Source organism: Colossoma macropomum, unplaced genomic scaffold (genome assembly GCF_904425465.1).
Source record: "Colossoma macropomum unplaced genomic scaffold, Colossoma_macropomum, whole genome shotgun sequence".
In the NCBI taxonomy this organism is placed as follows: Eukaryota; Metazoa; Chordata; class Actinopteri; order Characiformes; family Serrasalmidae; genus Colossoma; species Colossoma macropomum.
In genome coordinates, this window is record NW_023494799.1 from 33,579,569 (window position 1) to 33,600,192 (window position 20,624).

General features: G+C 37.8%; 1 protein-coding gene across 2 annotated transcripts in view; it reads left to right on the forward strand.

Moving 5' to 3' along the window:
• LOC118819012 (A disintegrin and metalloproteinase with thrombospondin motifs 7) overlaps positions 1-20,624 on the forward strand; it is a 114,088-nt gene that overhangs the window by 42,823 nt on the left and 50,641 nt on the right. For both annotated transcript variants that reach the window (XM_036586604.1, XM_036586605.1), the window contains exons 12-16: positions 623-792; positions 3,295-3,428; positions 8,039-8,159; positions 8,406-8,650; positions 15,935-16,082. In XM_036586604.1, the coding sequence (XP_036442497.1) occupies positions 623-792; positions 3,295-3,428; positions 8,039-8,159; positions 8,406-8,650; positions 15,935-16,082 (818 nt within the window). The remainder of the gene's footprint in view (positions 1-622; positions 793-3,294; positions 3,429-8,038; positions 8,160-8,405; positions 8,651-15,934; positions 16,083-20,624) is intronic.

A 20,624-nucleotide genomic window follows, 5' to 3' on the forward strand; every position in this document is an offset into this window, starting at 1 on the left:
AAAGTGAACACAAGTCTCTTTAAAAGGTTGGAAGCTGTAATAAAAGCTGGAGACTAAATACTGAAAAACTCATAATATCTTTTAGTGGTTTCTGTGTAATTTTCTGTTAAATTTGTTTTCTGCATTTTTGGGCACTGAATGATGTTTTGACTAGAAAAAAAAATAAGAGTGGTCTCTGACTTTTGCACAGTACTATATATTGAGCCATTTATACCTTGCTGTGTTTATACAACATATGGCTCAAGAGTGTTAAAGGCCAGGGCCTCTAGCAGAATCCTTTGGGTTATTGATGGATAGAATACATGTGGATACAACGACATCTGTATTTGCTTTCAGCTGCAGGTTTTTTAGCTTTGTAGTAAATTATGGCTCACTAACAACATCCAGGACTTTCAATGGGAAGAAAAGGTTCAGTTGTTATAGGATCGTAAGAGACATCTGTGTGGAAGATTACCTCATTCACAGTGTAACATCAATCAAATATTGATTACATTCTAGTCTCCTTACATAGTCTCTGGAACTAGCTCAAGTTTTCAGTAGCAATCCCTCCAGTAATGCCATGTCTTTTGTTGCTTCCAAGCACATAAACACAGTGATCTCACATTTCTTTTCTGTCATTTAGCCCAAAGAACGGAGGGAGGTACTGCCTTGGGGAGCGGCTCAGGTACAGAATCTGTAACCGTGAGGCTTGCCCTCCAGACCAGCCCAGCTTTAGATACATCCAGTGCAGCAAGTTCAACACCGTGCCTTATAAGGGCAAGTTCTACAAATGGGTGAATGTCAATAACCGAAGTAAGCATTTTCTTCCCACAGTACATATTAACACAGGCCTCGGGTGTTTTGCATGTAGAAAATTACCTGAAAATAGGTTTCAGCATGCATATTAAACTGTATTATACAGTAAAGATGTCAGTAGCTGCACAGTGATATTGACCTTTACAATACTGATATTGCAAAAGGCTACAATATGCAAATGAGCCCTCACAATTACAGTTTTTATTGTGTTGCTGGGAGCATTCTGACCCATCTCCAAGTTCCAAGTGAGTTTCTGTGGATGTTTTGGTGAATCAAAGCATTCACACGATCCTACAAACATACATAATTTAGGTTTTTAGTAGGGCTTTGCCAATATATTGTTTGGAAAATTGATGACCCGCGATTTTATCTTTATCGGTGGACAGATTGCAGATAACATGCCAACAATTACCATTTTTGTGGCCTAATTGGGATTTGAACTCACGGTCTCCTGTAAAGTGGGCTAAGTTTTAAATGTTTAAACTGAATGACATCAAGCTGAACTGGTGATTTTGAACACAAAACACTGTCATGCTTAGTATAACAAAAAATGTATGTTAAATGTATCCAAGCCTTTAGTATAAGGACAATATAAACTACTACTTTATGAAGAAAAAATACAAAAAATAAAAAGTAATTAAGGAACTCTTCAACCAAAATGAAACATGTAACCATTGCTATGTCTGTTGTACACATGCCTACTTGCACCCTACATTGGTGCTCCAGTCGTCTCTCACAGACGTCTCTCAAGACAACGAAACCCCCCTTCTGATGGATGTATTTTGAAGGTGGGAAGAACTTTTAAAAAACTTCAAGGGCTTTGGGGTGGACCCTTTTGTCCACTAGCTGGCTAATGCAGACAGAAGCCAGGTAGGTAATGTAGGGTTAAAACCAATTTTGTATCCAAATCACAATTTAAAAAAGTGCAATTTTCAAATGGTTGTAAATATAGCCTATATTATCAACATCATAGTGTTAAGTGGGGGGATTTCATTTAATAACATGGAGCCTGTGAGCCATCTGTAGACATGACCAATCAAAAGCAACAAACACTTGTGCTGTGACAACACAATCACCACTAACTGGCACAGCGCAATCAGTGTTCAAGTGTCAAGTTGAAAAAAGGGGATATCCTGGTCTTTTTGGACAGAATAAAAGGCCTAGACCTTAATTTTTGGAAAATAATTACAGTTTAAATTGCAGTAATAAAATTTGCAATATTTGCAGTGACATTTAAGATATTTTCTCCAAATCGTTCATCATTTCTGCTAGGAAACCAAATGTTACATCTGTATTTATCAGAATCTACATCAGAGGCTAATAGTCAATATTTCTTCGTATCCGTAGGGGGATTCCCAATGTTTATATGATGTATTTCTGTAATGCATGCGGAGTATTGTAGTGAGAGAATACTGTTAAATGAAAATGCAAAAAGGATACAAAATTATGAATTCTGTAAACCGATGAGGTTCACAGAATCGATGCAGCATGCATAATATTACAAAACATGACAAATAACATGTTAAATGCTATTTTAGGCAGGAATGCTAATTTAACAGAAAGACCACATAGTATGACTGTGTTCATATTATTACCACAACAAACCCAATACTGGACCCCAAAAAAAAGTTTCACTCCTCGTGCACGTCCCTGTAAAATATTTCTTCAGTTTCAGTGTGTAGAACCAGAGCTTTCTGTGTGCTACCATGCTTTCTGTCACTGTATAAAATATGCCCAAAGCTTCATTTATTGTTGGGTGCTACATGTTTTTTTCTGAGCAATCACATAAACTCATTCAGAGCACAGTTCATATTGCTAAGCACTTAGTATTGATTTGTTTAATCGGAGTAACGGTAAAGCTGAGGTGTAAGTAATAGTCCTATTCATGTGGCGTTTTTAACATTTTTATTTTTAAATTAATGCGTTTGGTAAAAGGTGGTGTCTGACAAAAATTAATAAAAATAATCATGTTTTTACATGTCAAATAAATGCAACTATAGGATTCAGAAATTGAATTAAATAATAGTTAAAACGGCCACCTTTTGCATCGGCCTTAATGAGTTAAAACCCTTAAACCATGAAGGCCCAGTATGTGGGCCCACAATTTAGCTTCGCACTCTCATGACTACATAACTTGTTTCATAGTAATTTAGAGAAAAATTTAATAATAAGGCTCTATCAATACCCTTTTAAACCATATTTAAGATAAAGGGTTAAAAGCATGAGTAATTTCTATTTATTTCAGTTTAAGAAGTGTGACAGTCATTTCTGGAGTATACAGTTAAAATGTGAAATATAAATGCATTTCATTGGCCATTATTAGTTACTATTATTACGTATTATCAGTTAAAATCTGTATAATTTTTATATCAGTTAGGCTCAAGTTTTATCCAATGTGTTTAAAATTGAGTTGCTATAACTGCTTCTGTCTGTGGTGTGAGAGCTTTTGGCGTTCATTGTGCTGTAGAGAAACAACAAACAATTTGTTCTATTTGTCAGTTAATCCGTGTGAACTGCACTGCCGCCCGGTGAATGAGTATTTCTCAGAGAAGATGGTGGACGCTGTGATTGATGGTACCCAGTGCCATGAGGGTAGCCAGAGCCGGGACATGTGCATTAATGGCATCTGTAAGGTCAGTAATACCTTTGACCCATCTCTTTCCTCCTACAGCTTATGCCTCTACAGTTGCCGGTTGAAGAGTAGTTGCAGACACAGCAAGCAATAAAGGATTGCAAGTGGCCAGCAGGAGCAAAAAATAGGCATTGTGAAATAGCTTCTCAACTGGCTTCCAAAAACTCAGCATGCTGCCTTTTGCAATACTGTCTGCTTAGGTTCTGCTACTCCAGGCTTTGTTCAGCCCAATGTGACTTCACAGTCCAGTCCTTACATGACCTCAGCCAACTTGTTCATACACACATGATTTTGCTTGTACAAAAATGTGATACTTATGCAACCTAATTCTGCCTTTGCTGCAGACTTCTAGCTGCGCTTCAGTGAATGTGGCAGAAGATATGAATATTGCATTAACATTAGTATGTTGTTTCATGCATTTGTTCTCACAGTACATTTAGGGCCAGGAAACGTTTTCTGCCAGGTTTCAGGACAAAATATGATGCATTGTGCCTGAAAGCATACATCATATGTACAAAAGAGCCTACGCTTGAACATGGAAAATGTAAAATATAAAAAAAGCACCTAATTAATTATTAATTTTATTTTCAAATTATTCATTATTATTTTTGTCATTATTAAGTGAATTGCTATGGCATTATTTTGTGATATTAAGTCACTATTTTGGAATATGAAGTCATTATTTTGAAATACCATCTCATTGTTTTGAGATACTGTCTCATTATTTTGAGCTACTTTCTCATTATTTTGACATGCTATCTCATTATTTTGAGATATAGTCTCATGATTATGAGATACTAATAGGGGTGAGCGATACACCCATATAAAAGTGAATACCGGTATGACATTCTCTCATAATATGAGTTTTGCTGTATTGTGGCAGGAATGGGCTTTCACAGAAGGTAGACTATGCAGAATTGGGTAGAGAAATTGGCAATGTGGCTAATTACATATATTTTGTTTATTTAGTTGCATCAAATGGTTTTGCACCTCTTAAAACCAGGTATGAAAAGAGCAGTTAGCACTTTACTGGAACTTAACATGCTACTTAACATTGACATAACCCTGCCATAAACGTCGTGGCAGATGTCATAAACTGTCACGAGTTGCCATGACAAATTGTGTTCAGTTACCAGTAACTTCCATGACAGATGCCATAATGTTTGTTGTCATGACTTCTGTCTCATGCTAACTGCAGAGTGCACTCTAGTTAGTCATCATGACATCAAACATTTATGACCATTATCTGTAATGGTAACATGACGCTGTTACATTACTGGCCACAATCTGTCATATTATTATTATTATTGTTATTAATGTTTTACATACCAAGTTTTGTGGTAGATCTGCAGGTAATGGTAACAGTGTCAGACCTGATACTGGCACTTAAAAACAATGTTTTAAATTAAGCACGCTTAAATAAGAGAATATATGAAAGAAAATAATTAGATAATACATCATATTTAATTAAACATTTAAAGCACACCAACTTTTTATCACTATGAAATCATGCAGCTGAAGGTATACCGCCAGTAACTGCCATTTATTCAAGTTTAATAGGTTTTATTTGTGACCTAGGGCACATTTACGAAATATTACAAAAATATTTAAAAGTGGAATGATATGAATATCACAATTTATAGGCACTATTGACTAGGATGCATCAATTGTTCCCTGACTGTCCCTGACTGCCATCGGCCATTGTTTACTTTTTTGTTCCGACTGCTCCCCCTGAACGTAATTGGCCGCAGTCTATGCTTCACGTTCTCCCCCTGATTGTGACTTCTGCGTGAATAGTGGGCTAAACTGCTGTAAGAGGTGGTGATATGTAAATGTGTTGGTCTTCATGACATAACAAATACAACCCCATTTCCAAAAAGTTGGGACGCAGTGCAAAATGTAAATAGAACAAAATACAATGATGTGCAAATCATTTAAACCCTACAGTTATCTGAAAATAGTACAAAGACAACATGTCAAATGAAATATTTTATTGTTTTTTGAAAAATACATGCCCATTTTGAATTTGCCAACAACACGTTTCAGAAAAGTTGGGATGAGGGCAACAAAAGGCTGGTAAAGTTGTGTAATGCTAAAAAAAACATCTGGTGGTTGATTGACAACAGGTCAGTATAAAAAAATAAAAATAAAGAAAGGCACGTCAGAGAGTCTTGAAGAAGTAAAGATGAAGAGGGGTTCACCACTCTGTGAAAGACTGCACAAGCAAATAGTGCAATAATTCAAGAATGATGTTTCTCAACATAAAATAGCAAAGAACTTTTGCTTTTCATCATCTACAGTACATAATAACATTAAAAGATTCAGAGAATCTGGAGAAATCTCTGTATGCAAGGGACAAGGCCAAAAACCAGTATTTGCTGGCCGTGATCTTTGGGCCCTTAAACGGCACTGCATTAAAAACAGACATGATTCTGTAGTGGAAATCACTGCATGGGCTCAGAAACACTTCTGAAAACCACTGTCTGTGAAAACAGTTCATCAGTGCATCGACAAATGCAGTTTAAAACTCTAAAATGCAAAGATGAAATGGTACATAAACAGGATCCAGAAACACCTCTGCCTTCTCTGGGCCCGAGCTAATTTAAAATGGACTGAGGGGAAGTGGAAAAGAGTATAGGAGTATAAAATTATTCTAAAATTATAGTGGCCAGTGTTTTTATTTTTTAGAATTTTTAGGCCCCTGAAACTGCTATCACTACTGGTCTCAGAATGTTCATATCGGTGGGGGCCTATTATGTATATCTAGCCATCAGTCTGAAAGGGTCATGTAGGTTCACCCAGTGAAGGATTTCAGCTTCACACCACTCGTAGAAATCTGTCCCGCAGGAGTTTGCTTTAGTTCTAAGCAAGCACACCCAGTTGTCAAATGAAGCATATTTGTGTTGGACACAAGCTAGGCTATACATTACACTCAGAGGTTGCAAGAGCAGAGATTATTTTCTTAGAATGGGCTGCATTTGTATCATGTCCTACTGAGAATCGTCTTAGTGACAAATGGGTCGCGTTTGCAACAGGGATACGGAGGAGGCGGCAATGCATTTATGCATTAGGGAGCAGCATGCTAAGCTGATGCACTCTGTGGTGTGAAGGACTTAGCCTGAACTGAATTCCATTTCCATATACAGGCACTCAAGGTTTTGCCATCAAGGCATGCTTTTTTGAGAGCATGAACATGCACAAGCTGCTGAGAAACATAGCTACAGGCATTTTGAGTTATGAAGCTTTTGATTCAAACAGCTCCCTGACTAACTGACAGATGTTTTCCTTACAGTCCTGTTTATCAAGTCATATCAAGTCTGTCTTATTAGCTCCAAAAATATGCAAAACATACCGCACGTTTGAACCAAAATAGACTTACGGCAAGAATTCCCAAGTGTTAAAATTATTCAAAAAGGGAAGCAAAGCTCTTCAGCTCAATCCCAAAACATAAGGCTGAAATATGTTACAAAACAAAGTATATAAGAGTATATTAAATATTTATGTTCATCTACAGTGGGGTCCAAAAGTCTGTGATAATCTGGATTTTTTTTTTCATTTAAGCTTGGAAGCAAGCAACATTTTAAGATTACACTATTTCTAGGTCATTCTTCAAATTTATGCAAATTTGTGGTGATGACCATGTGAAGGCCTTTGTACAAAAAGGTCATATTTTTTCAGTCTTATTCCTTTCATTTAAGCATTGAAGTGTTTAGACGACCCTCAGGAGGTTTTTTTTTTGCTCATCAAAGGCTTTTGCACAAACTTATGGAGTCTGTGCCTGTTCGAGTGCATTCTGTCATTAAAGCAAAAGAAGGAACTATCAAATACTGAGAAATTCTGAAATTCATGTAAATATTCAAACATTCTACTTTTCATTCAAATTGTTATCCTGATAATAGAATTTGTGATGAAAATCTTTCTTTTAAATTAGAAAAGAATGCAATTTTTATATATTCCAATATTGTTTATTGGGTGTAGAAGCAAATATAGGATATGAAACTTAGGACATTGAAATGGCTTTTAACAATTTTGCCTTTCATGTTTCTTCTTCACTAAAACCTGTGTCGTTTCACTCTTTAAACATAACTCACAGTGCAACACATGTAAATCTTTGTTATTTACGTTTGGACAAAAACACGTAGGATGGACAAAAAACACCTGTTAATTTTTTCAGATCTGAAGCAAGAGTGCATCTCGATTTTCTCCTCTCTCTCAAGGATCAAAGCTTTAAATACTGTTTATTTGATGATGACAGTTCTGGTGGTCTACCAGGTCTTTCACAGTTGTGAGGAGTTCCATTTTCTCTATATCTTTTAATAATTTTTGAACTCTAGCATTGGAAACTCCTTTTCTTTTAAAGTTTGTCCTTTGACTTTTTCCTCACTTATGCAAGTGGATCATCTTAAGTAGAGTGATTTGATTAATTTACTTCATTGATCCCAATGGGACATTTGAGACAATCCACTGCCATGAAAAGTACAGCCCAACCCAATGTGATTACAGTAACCAACAGTGATTGCATTATAGCTTTCTAAGCATATTTAGAAACCATTACTTATAACCCATTTACATGTATTGCACTGTGAGTTATGTGTGACCTCTGTGTTGTAGAACATTGGCTGTGATTATGAGATCGACTCCAGTGCAGTTGAAGACCGGTGTGGAGTGTGTCATGGCAACGGATCTACTTGTGAAACTGTGAAGAGAACCTTTGAGAAGAGTGAGGGGCTGGGTATGATATGCACTCATTATAACCACAACAGGAAACTGTGAACGGAATGTTCTATAAAGCTGTGATATGTGAGATTATGCAGTTTGTGTTGCTTTATGAAGTTTACAATTTATAGACTGAGTTTCACAGTGTCCTTTTACGTGTCACAAATCTTTTAAGGCTGCAGTGTCTTAGTTTGTAGAGAGCAGAATTCTTCAGTGCTGAGCTTAAGCTTTCATAACAAGCAGGTTTGTTTCTGTCTCCCAGGCTATGTGGACATTGGTCTGATTCCAGAAGGAGCACGGGACATCTACATCGAGGAGGTGGCCGAGGCTGGGAACTTTCTGGCGTTACGGAGCAACGACCCGGAAAAGTATTTCCTGAATGGCGGCTGGACCATCCAGTGGAATGGAGAGTACAAAGCAGCAGGAACTGTGTTCACCTACAAGCGGACTGGTCAGCTAGAGAATCTCACATCCCCCGGACCAACCATGGAGCCAGTGTGGATTCAGGTACTGAGTTCTGAATATAATGCATATGAAAAAAAATGTAAGTAGGAGTGGGCAGTGTGGCCAAAATATTCCAGAACACTTGAAGGTTTTTTAACAGCAAATACCACATTACGGTATTTAGTGTTCGCGCAATTTTTTTGCAGCAGACAATGCCACAGACTGAACGTCTCACCAGAGACTTTGGTAATGTGCCCTTTAAATCTGCCACCAGAGGAGTTACAGTGTATGCATGTCATACGTTGGCCACAGTAAAATGGATCAGCATGTACAGTGGGAGCCTTCAGTGTGCTACCATGTTTTCTATCACTCTATAAAAGATGCACGAGGCACAAGTATTGTTGGATGCGCTGTGATGTTTTGAGAGTGAGCATGCAAGATCATTCAGAGTGCAGTTTAGATTGATAAATGCTTATTATATTATAATTTATATATAACCGATTTGTTTGATTAGACTAATGATTAAAAGATTTTCATGTTTTTGACACAAACTTAATGTCATATACATTAAACGTGATTTGTTAGATGATATTCTTTACAACAAGTGCCACAACAGCATTAAGAACCACGTTATTAATGGACAAGAGTGGATAAACCACAGAAGTAGCTGCTATTTTGTGTTAGCCTAAAAGGAATAAATGCTTTTGAAATGCTTTGAAGTGCACTTTTTATGTTTAATTACGTCATGTGTTGCGCAGCATTGCACTTTGGCCAACACAGTAACCACAATTCCTCAGAAAAGCGTACGCTTACTGTAATATCATATCATTGTTTTGCTCACCCTTAGTGCAAAAGACTTGTTTTCGGACGCTGAAAGATTAAGTAACAGGGTGTCTGATTTATGAGCTCATGAAAAATGCTGCACCTCCTGTCCTCCTGAGTCTTGTGAGTTAAGTAGGCCAGTTGCTGATCCATTGGGAATATGTACTGCCTTTGCCAAACACTACTTCTCTTGGCATGGAAAACTGAATTCTAAAGAAACACAGCTTCCAGTGAAACATGCTGTTTACAGTTATCGGTTCAATTATGGTTGTGGTTATACTTTATGGTCGCTGAAAAGCAGTGGATTGTCTCTCAAACAACAAAAAAGGACAAAAAATGTTGTAAAATGGTCAGCATGTGCACTCAAATGACTGCTTCACAACAATTGAATTCTGTGTTACTGCACCAAGTCAAGGTGTAAATGGACTGTTATTTTGCTCACATGGACCACTAAGTGTATTGATACATGAAGTAAGAACCTGGTTTTATTGAACCTCAGAGGCAGACAGCACATTTTCTAAACAACTGGGCTAAATGATAGCTAAGAGGCTAAACCGCTTCTCTGTTAATATTCAGTGTTAGGCCTTGAATCACTGAACAATTCAATGTACAACTAAAAAAGGTAAAGGTTATGTTACTTGAATATCTTACATGCTATACATGTCTGTCTTTTTAGTAACAGCTGTCTTAAGTAGCCTTAAACCCTGTGTAGGAAAACAAATGTGCATCAGCCTTAGCTTGATGCTAACACAACACAGGAAATCAGTTTGAGGCACTAACGTGAAGTAGCACTGGCATTGCGTAGGCAAAATGGTAACCAGAAACTACTTGTAAAGCGAAAGTTTATGCATTAAACACTGCTATGTTATGGGTTTATTGCTTCATATAAACATTATAAAGATAATTAAATGACTGCGATATATAATGATAATGTAAAATGATGGGTGACTGTTCTTGTTCTCTTCTGTAATAACAGTGTACTTCAAACAAGGGGTGCACAGCTCCAATCCTGGAGGACCGGCGTCCAGTTGGGTGATTTACCTGCTCAAACACACTCATTGTTTAATTGGTAGGTTTAGTAGGTGTGTTTGAATAGCAAAACTACAGAACTGTGCTGGGCCCTCTAGGACTGGAGTTGTGCACCCATGCTCTAAACAAATTGGTGGAATAATTGTTTATTGCAGTTATTATAAATTATAACTTAAATTATTTATGTGTGTTTGATCATAATTAATATTGCTACCATTTTATAAAAGCAATAAGCCACACGAGGCCATGCGTCACTGTGATTTTACCATTAGTAAGAGGTTTGCCACTCAGCTTTGTGTGAGAACTAGGGCTGGGAGGTGGTCAGATTCCGGGCATTTGGGAATCAAAAGTTGACTCCAATTCTTGGACCCAGCCTGCACACAAAGAGTGAGATGCTTTGCTGTCACTTTCTAGACAGTCTGTCTGAAAAATATGTTCTTCCCAGAGGTGGGTGGAGTAGACCCATACCCAAATAAAAATATTAATATTTGGGTAAAATAAAGACTCAAGTAAAAGTATCTTCCAAAAAAAAAAAGCATCTTGAGTAGAAGTGCAAAAGTATTGTCAAAAAAACTACTGAGGTACTGAGTAACTTGTAGAACTGCACGGAAACTTCTTAGTAAATCAGCAGAGGGACTGAAGTTACTCTATTCGTCTCTTTCAGTCTAAAAGAAAATGCCAAACGCTGAGTTAAAAGTAGAGTCCTTTACTCAGTAATATGCTTGAGTAGTAGTAAAAGTATTATGATTTGAAAATACACAGGAGAGTACAAATCCATCCATATATAAGTACACATACACAGAAAAAAAACAGTTCAACCTCAAAATAACTTTGTGTTAGCAAGCAATTTTACTGGTTTTATTCAACTCAGTAGTTTTAATAAAAACAATGCAAAGCAAAAATTTTGTTCAGATAAAAAAAGCTAAATTTTCTTCATTTCAAACTTTACTGCACTGCAAGTCAAACATTTAGGACACTTTTTAAAATGTAATACATTATATCCATGTAATTACCAATTAAGATTGTTTTAGAACATCATCACTACCTTATTCATCCTACAGCTTGGTTATGCAACCCATGCAAAAGAAGAAGTTAGCTTTACCTTATGTCATCGTTTGGAAGACCCTTCTTGTCCTAAACAGTTCTTTTAATAGCTTCTGTTTATTTGCATAGTTGTTTTTACAATAGACATTTTTTCACAAAGCAGCTTTAATGTAATCTGTATGGAGACCCCAAGCTGAGGGTGACAGTGGCAGGAAAAAATCCCACCAAGCCTCAAAAAGGGGACCTGTGCTCCTCTGGGCCGCACAAGATAGTGAAGTTGTGATATAAATACGATTTCTCACTGTGACTGATCTGCTTCCGTAGGAAGCGTGGAGGAGAGGCTTGCGTATAGGATTATGAAACAGCATCAGATGAGCCGCGTCTCCTTCAACTTTCAAAGCTACAGTTCCCTGTATTGCAGTCAGCATGAAGAAAATAAATGATTGAACTGAGAAAATTAAACTGTCTTTATCTTTCAAGGTTAGGCAAATCAAAGACCGAACCCCTGGTGCTTCAAATGCTTATAGTCTCTGGGGATTTATTTTTAATCATAAACTTTTCTATTTCCTTGTTGTTATTATTGTTTGTTCTGTTTTGTTTGTTTTGTTTTTTTTTCTTACAACAGATTGGCGTTCAGACAATGTACAAAGCAAAAAAAAATCTTTGTGCGGATTAATTTTTTTTGTTGTATGGCAGATACTAACATCAGTGCTAAACTGTCAGAGTGTTTAACCCCTTAAATAAACCTCTTAGGTGTATTTGTAAGTTATTAACTAATATCATAATATTTCTTTTCCTTACATAAAATTGACATTTTTCTTGGCCACTTGCATCAAACACTGCATTACACGTAATAAAACACAGAAGTGTAGTGATTTGGTCACTATGGATGAACACTGCTGTACAGACGTCCACCACAATTCATTTATTTAATTTTCAGTCAACAAATATTAAGTACAAGTTAATTAGTTATTTTTCAATGTAAGGAAAAAAAAACACATCAAACGGAAAATTATACAGAACTTAGCCTTAACAGCTAAATATAATATTAATTTTTTCAGTATTTATTGTGTCCACTTTTTGCCTTTATGCAGCTTTCATTTTTTAAGGAGACTCACTTTTAGTTTTTCAAAGAAATCTGCAGGGATATTTTTCCACACCTTCAAAGTTGAGTCTTAGAAGTTGGTTGCATTTTCTGCTTCTCACGATCCGAGTAACCCTAAACACATTTAATGATGTTGAGGTCTGAACTCTGGGGTGGCCAGTCTGTTGTTCTGAGAACTTCTTATCTATTTTCATTTCTCAGTAAGGGCCTCTTGACAGCTACACATCCTTTCAGACCCATAGTGTTAAGTTGTCTTCTCACAGTGGAAGGATGGGGAGAACCATCTGTCGCGCAAAGATGAAAGCTTTAAGTGCTGTTTATCTGATGGGGACAGTTTTGGTGGTCTACCTGGTCTTGCATGGTTGCTTGATGTCCCATTTTCTCTGTATCTTTTAACAGTTTTTTGAACTCCAGTTTTGAAAATGCTTAGTTTTCACTTATTTTGGAAACCCTGACTTTGACTTTTTCCTTTCTTATGCAAGTGGATTATCCCAAATCTAATCTCTTCTGAAGTACCTCCGGAAAAACGCTTAATTTGAATTGAATGGCCATTTTGCCTGGAAGTTAAATTAATGAAAGGCGGTGTCTTTTGCACAGCACTGTGTATTAATCTTAGTAATTGTTACCATTACGTTGCCGCCTTTTCTCTGGTTGAATGGTGGCTGTAACTAAAATAGACTTTAAAGTTATATAAACCTTTTAGGTCCACTTTTGTTAAAAAGTAGACACTTGCCTTTCCAGCATACGTTCCAAGGGTTTTAAGGGTAAAAAGGAGCCTCTGCTCTCATGGGAAGGCTTTCTTCTAGATCTTGGAATATTGCTGTGAGGATTTCATTGCATTCATCCACATATGCGTTTGTAAAGTCAGGTATTTCACTTAAAAAAAAGGTTCTTCAAGGGTCTTTAGTTAAGAAAATTATTCTATATAGAACATGAGCAGTCCAAGAACCCTTTGAATGATTAAAAGGTCTTTTGCATCGTGAAAGTGTTCTTCAGGTTTTGTATCGAACCTTTTTGAAAAGAGTTCTATATAGCACCAAAAAGGGTTCTTCTACTGTTACGATGTCAAGCTTGTAATAATAGAGGAACCCTTTTTGGTGCTATATAGAACCCTTTTCATGTTCATGGTTTTATATAGAACCATTTTCTTTACTAAAGAACCCTGGGATAACCATCACTTTTAAGTGTGTACTGATGTTGGATGATTAGTTCTGAATAACAGTCGCCAATCCAACTCATTCCACTGTTCTTTTGGTTATTCAATACTTTTTGGTTTAATGTTGCCTTGAAAATGTTTTGACTATATATATATATATATATATATATATATATATATATAAATGTTTTGAAAATGTTTTGAATATGTATATTTAATGTGATTTTAGTTCATCGATAATGCGCCAAGACCGAAAATATGAATGTGTAAATTATGTAGTTACAAGAGTGAGAAATTAACGTATGCGGTTTAAGAGGTTGAACTATCCTCCCTTGATTGATTAATTATAGAAAATAGATAAGTATCAAAACATAGCTTTAATTTAAGCCACAGCTCTGTGCTCCAGTCACATGAAAGTGCTGGCAGGATTCATTAGTGATAGAGGGCAGGTGGGGGGAGCCGCACATAAAAGGCCTCCTCCCATGGAGGCATCCGCATCCCCTTGGCAAGCGACCCACATGTGGGTGGGAGAGTAGTGTAGTGTGCTGAGACAGGCGGCTTGACAGCACAGTAATGATGCTCGTTACTTCCCTCCATGCTCAGGGATCCCGAGTGCTTCAGAGCAGCTTCCCTACTCAGGTGCTGTCAGACTGCTAATGGGCTTTTGGGCTCACAGCATGTTTGAGTGGTTTGGTTTAAAATATGTGTTGGGAGGAAAAGTCTTATCCAGTGTTTCTGTCTTAGTGGTCAAGATCACCCCTGTCTGGCTGACCATTTGCCTTGTCAGAATATTTTAACTGAGGACAGCATTGCACTGATGAATTTATGCTGCTGTTGAAACGTTTTGAAAATAATCTGTAGATCTAAATATTAGAAACCAGGTCTTTTATACAAAAAGTTATTCAATGATCAAAAATATGCTGTTATTGTTTGTTAACAAAAGTCACAAACTTTGAAATATGAGGTGTTTCTCAATTATTTTAGAAACATTTACAGCTCCACTTACAGTTCTCTAAATTGTCTTATTTTTTGGTTTTGGCTTACTGGCGTTTTGCTACAATTCTCTAATCCAAAAAAGTTGTGAAATAAAAAGAGAACGTAGTGATTTGTATTTAGGCAGTTACCTGTATTAAACCAAAAACAGTACAAAGACAAGCTAAATGACAAAGATAAGATTTAATGCTTTGCCTTGTTAACTTCATTGACTTTTTTTGTAAATATACACACATTCTAAAATTAATGCCTGCAGCCCCTTTCAAAAAAGTAGCGAGAGGGACAATTTAAGACTAGGAACATTGTGAAATGTTAAAAAATGTCTTAAACAGTTGATGCAGTCATGCTTGATTATTAAAGCAGCATTCAGGGGAAGCCTAGTCCATTTCAAGGAAGGATGAGTCTTGGCTCGCCACTTTGCCGAAGAAACGCATCAGCGAATAATCCAGTTTAAGAACAGCATTCCTCAATGAGCGACTGCAAGGATTTTATGTATTTCACCATCTGCGGTACCTAATATCATCAGAAGATTCCAGTAAGCCAGAGAAATCTCTGTGTGTAAAGGATAAGGCTGAAAACCACAAACACAGCATTAAAAACTGGCAAGCTTTTGTGACACCATATGGGCTTGGGAATGCTCAGACTAACCACTGTCAATAAACACTGTTTGTACTTGCATACGCAACGCAAGTTAAGACTGTACTGTGCACAGTGGAAGCCAGATGTCAACAACATCCAGAAACACCACTGACTTCTCTAGGCTCAAGTTCATCTGAAATGAAATGATGCATGGTGGTAACATGTGCTGTGATCTGACAAGTCAGCCTTTGTTATGGAAGTCAGATTGTTATGGAAGTAATGGACATTGCCTTCTCTGGGCCAAAAAGAAAGAAAAAAAGGACCGTCCAGATTGCTACCAATGTAAAGTTATGAAGCCAGGGTCTGTTGTGATATCAGAGTAGATTAGTGCCCACGGCATGGGTAACATCCACATCTGTAAAGATGGTGTAACACAGTGGTGAACATGCTTCAACATTCAGTAGATTCATCTCCCCAGACCCATATGTGGCAGAGAAGCAAGGTCTGCTGTTTACATGGTTCTGGCCATTGCCCTTTTGATTTCGTGTCACTTTGTGTCTGTGTTTGTGTGTGTGCTTTTGCTTGCCGTTCTCCTTAATCTGCTGTCACTGTGCTCCAGCTGCTCTTTCAGGAGACGAACCCAGGAGTGAGGTATGAATACACCATCAGCAGAGAGAGCCTGCAGGAGTCTATCAGTGGCACCCCTGCCTCAGATTTCCAGTGGAAGCATGGAGCCTGGACAAAGTGCAGTGCCACATGTGGGACAGGTAAAAAGCTTTCCATAAACATATTAAGAACAGCTGGTGTGAATGTTTAATGTAGATAGTCTTTGGCAGCATCATGCAAACACATGTAGAAAGGGTTTCATTTCATGCAGAACTTGAGTGCTGCCTGCTGTCACTGACCTTCGTTTCTGTTGTATATTTGTTTAATTGTGTTTACATGAAAACAGAGGGAAAGCTGAGAAAGAAGAAAGCATCTCCTGATTTCATAACGATAACCACGGCCATGTTTAACCCCTTAAATGTCCAGTATGTCCAAAGATTAGTCACACACTTCTATAACCTAAGAATAGCTTAACCAGTTATGTGAGTGGAATGTTACGGAATAAAAGAATAATTGCTGATTAAACGATGGTTGAAACTCTTATATTACTTTAAAAATGTAGTTTGTATGAACATGCAATCCAGTGGAAATTGCTGCCTGCCTGCTCTGAGATCAACTAATCGAAGGTTGTGTGCGTGCAATGTAAACATTGGCTCTATTATCAGGAGATCACAAGTTCTATTTGTGGCCAGGAGTGCAAGAGAGCATCGCTGTCCCTCTCTCAAGGAGGGGATGATCCCTCTCATCACTCAGCACGATGCTAGCTAATGTCTGACAGTTAATGCAATGCGAGCTAAAGTCTGTTAGCTGACATTACAGAATCGGCAGTTAATAATCTGCTCTGAGCACGTTGAGCTATACAGTGATGTTGCATTAGCGGCAGTTTGTAAAGATGTGACGGTGCTTCATGTGACTTGGAAGTACCATGTGCTAGCCATCACCCCCTAGCTTAGTAGCACTGGGGGAGACCTAGGTAATAAGTGTACCTGAGAAAGATTTGGTAAAAAAAAATACTTGTTCCTGTGAGAGTCACCATGAGAAAATGAGTAAAATATCATATATATTGCAAACTGAACAGGCCAAAAAAAAACATTCCTAAGAATCTATTGATTATAGTTTTAAGTAATTGTAGTGTTTTGTAGTCTTGGCCTATTCTGAAGCATAGTGGTTGCACCTTTAAGTGATTCTATAATGTTACATTTCCCATGTGTGTCTGCCCTTGTTACACAAAGTTCAACTGTAAAACTTAGGTAATCATGTAACTTCAGGAATTCAACTTTCCTTAATGAGCAGAAACTATGCTTCTTTTACACGATTAATAATAAATGAAGAATTCCATATTAATCACAGCACTGCTCTTACCTCCTTACTTCTTTGAATGTGCGAATGTGATCATCGTATTGCCATGTGGGAGTCAGTTGCACATTAAAGTCATTATTGATGATGAATGCCCATTGAGACAGATGTCACAACAGATGCCTAAAAATGAGTCATGGGAAAAAAAATAGTAGCTTGGCTGTGTGTATGTATATATATTCAAGAGGCTTTCTTGTCATTTCAGCTATATACTGAAATATTACATAATATTACGCTAAACAGAGATGGAAAAGTCGACATTTTCTGGCAAAGTCCGTCTTTGTGACTTTACTCTGACTAAACAGAACACGCACGCACACATCATCTGAAACCGCTTATCCTTCTGGGTCTCGGGGGGTGCTGGAGCCTATACCAGTGGTCACTGGGCGGAAGGCAGGATACACCCTGGACAGATCGCCAGTCCATCACAGGGCACGTTAATGCAGACTTTTTAGTAAAATAGGCTGTGAAGAGACTGTATTGTCCTTCTGCGTCCATCACCGCCTGGGGCAGGCGTTCCCTGTAGCATGGAAGGTCTGTTTTCATACAGTGTGAGTACATAAATTGTCCGTACATGATAGTTTATTCGAATGTATAGTGTGTGTCACCAAAGAACAAGATTTTTACAATCACACAGTGCATGTCTGGCTTTAGAGGACATTCAGCTGCAGCTTAACCAGCCAGTCAAAAGACTTCAGACATAAAACTCCACCCCTGAGATACATTAGCCTCAGATGTGCTCCCTGCTGTCACTGTACCACAGCGAATGTTGTTGAAAGAGACAGATTGAGGTTCAAAACTATGAAACATACTTTATTTACAGCTGTACAGAGGCACTTTTCGGACGTGAAAAAAAACTTTTCTCTACTGCAGCTCTACTCAGTCAACAAGGTAACAAATGTAACATAGCTAGCTAGTTCACATCTTTGAAAATCAGCTAGATTTGAATGATTTAACTGTTAGGGTACACTCATCTACACTAACAACTACTTAATTCTATGCAGGTTTACTCTGTATGGTATCGGCCTCAATATGAGCAACAACTAAAAATGTTCTGAAAAATGGTATTGATGCATCCCTACATTTGAATCATCATTGTAGACTCTTTTTCATTTGCAGTACTTCAGGAGTAGTTTTATTCTGGGAACCATTTAGCCACTCCAGCTTCTTATGCAACAGTGGTCTCATGTGGTAGCGCAAGGCTGGAGTGATTACAAAAAATTACCACACCTCTTTCTACATCGTTTCTCATCTTTGAGAGAAGATATTGGTTTCCTTTTCACCCTATCTTGCCTAACATTATGTCTATGTCTCCTTTAAATCATCAAAATCTTCAGGTAGTAGGATCGTGTGCATGTCCACTTAGGCAATAGTAAAATGGATCAGCATCTGGAGCTTTCTCCTAGTCAAGACATATGGAAAGACCTCTTTTAAGTCTCTCCTGCTGCTCAGATATTTCTCCTGAGCAAAAGACTTCAGTAATCTCATCTCTTATTTTTGTTATTCTTTTTAGGAGTAGAGTTTTAGTAAGGACCTCAGTCTTACATTGTGTTTACATTTGCAGAGCTGTTAATATTCATGTTTATCTGCAGCTGAACTAAAGACAGAAATCTCAGTATGAGCTTGACCGTTTCGCATCCAGTAATAATGGTACTTATCCACTGGAATTATTCCTCCTTTTTCTTCACCAGCGCCTTGCCGCCTGAGGGCATGTCTGTCACACACAACATGAAAATAAATTAACCTGTTAATCATAAAGTCATAGATTTCAAATAAATTATAAATAAAGTTCATTTTTCTTCTCAAGTAGGCTACTCTTGTAACCTTAGTTATTAACAGGCCTTTTGGAATGAAATATTTCTGTGAAGTGTGACAGAGTTGTGCATTTAAAATATTCCTCATGGGGGCAGACGTGGGCTGGAGGTTAGGGAACCAGCCTTATGACCAGACGGTCACCGGTTCGATCCCCTGAGTCGTCAGTATATGACTGAGGTGCCCTAGAGCAAGGCGCCTAACCCCCAGCTGCTCCCCGGGCACTGCTGATAGGGCTGCTCACCGCTCCGGGCAAGTGTGCTCACACTGTCCCACTGTAACATCTGGTCACTCTCTGTCCGTGTCTTTCTCTATTTTTGCCATTTTTTTTCTTGCCATGTGCCTTTGTTTTCTTGTTTCCCTGTCATGTGCTTTTGTTTCCATCTACTATGTGCCCTTGTTTCCCAGTGCCATGTGCTTTTGCTGTTGTGTTAGCTCCTCCCCTGTCCTGCCCTGACTTCAGCCTTCACCTGTTCCTTGTTTTCTAGCCCCGCCCTTTCATGAGTCTCAGGTGTTCCTTGTCTTCTGTTTTATATAAACAGGGGGTGTTTACTTTGTTCTCCAGCCAGCATTGTTTGATATTAATGTTGCATGTTCCTGGTTCAGGTTTGTGATCTTTGTGTGCTTCTTTCTCTGCTCGTGTTTTCTTTGTATTAGTCTAAGCCATTAACATTTCACCCTTGGATTATTTTCAAAAGGTAAAACATGGACAATATGGAGTATTTAAGTAGTATTTGAAAGATTGAAATATTGTGGCTTAAAACCCTCCTTTAATATTCATATCCTCTTGACATGTGGCCTTTTCTTTTTTTATTTTTATTGCCCTTTATATAAATAATTCAGTGTTTACTACTAGGTAAAATCCCTAGCCCTATGGTGAATTTATCAAGTCTGATCTGTGTTTGAAGAATCTGATGTTTAATCAAGTTTCTCTAGTTTTCTCTAGTAGAGAATGTGCACTATGGGGACATGTGCTTGTTAAACATGAGATTAGGCTAAAAGCTTCTGTTCATCTAGTTTTATTTGTGGCAAAGAACTACTGGGGGCCAGATGTACATACAAGCATGGGCACAGCGAGAAATGTGCCTTGATGTAACCTTGATGCAAAACCCGCACTGCATGCTCATATAGATGCTGCATCATATGTTACACTGTATCTTCTTACATGTATAGTGATGAGCCGAAGCATTATAACCACTTGCCTAATGTGTTGTTGGTGCTCTGTTTGGATTCAAAGACATCTGGCTTAGTACATTGAGCCCAGAGTGGAAGACAGTTTATTTGCTGTCTTCTGTGAAGTGTTCCAGTACTAACTTCTTTCAAATGTCATAGTGGATCTCAAAAGTGAAGGTCTGTGTTTATTTGCTCTCAAAACAGGTCTCATTTTATACCATATTTTCAATTGCATCTCACAGAAATCTGTTTACCGGTTTCTAATTAGCTGCAGTCACTGTAGGTTCATATCCTGAATGATCCACTCGCAGCACTCCTCTGACAAGTATATGTGCGTTTTGATTATATTTAGAAGCAATTAA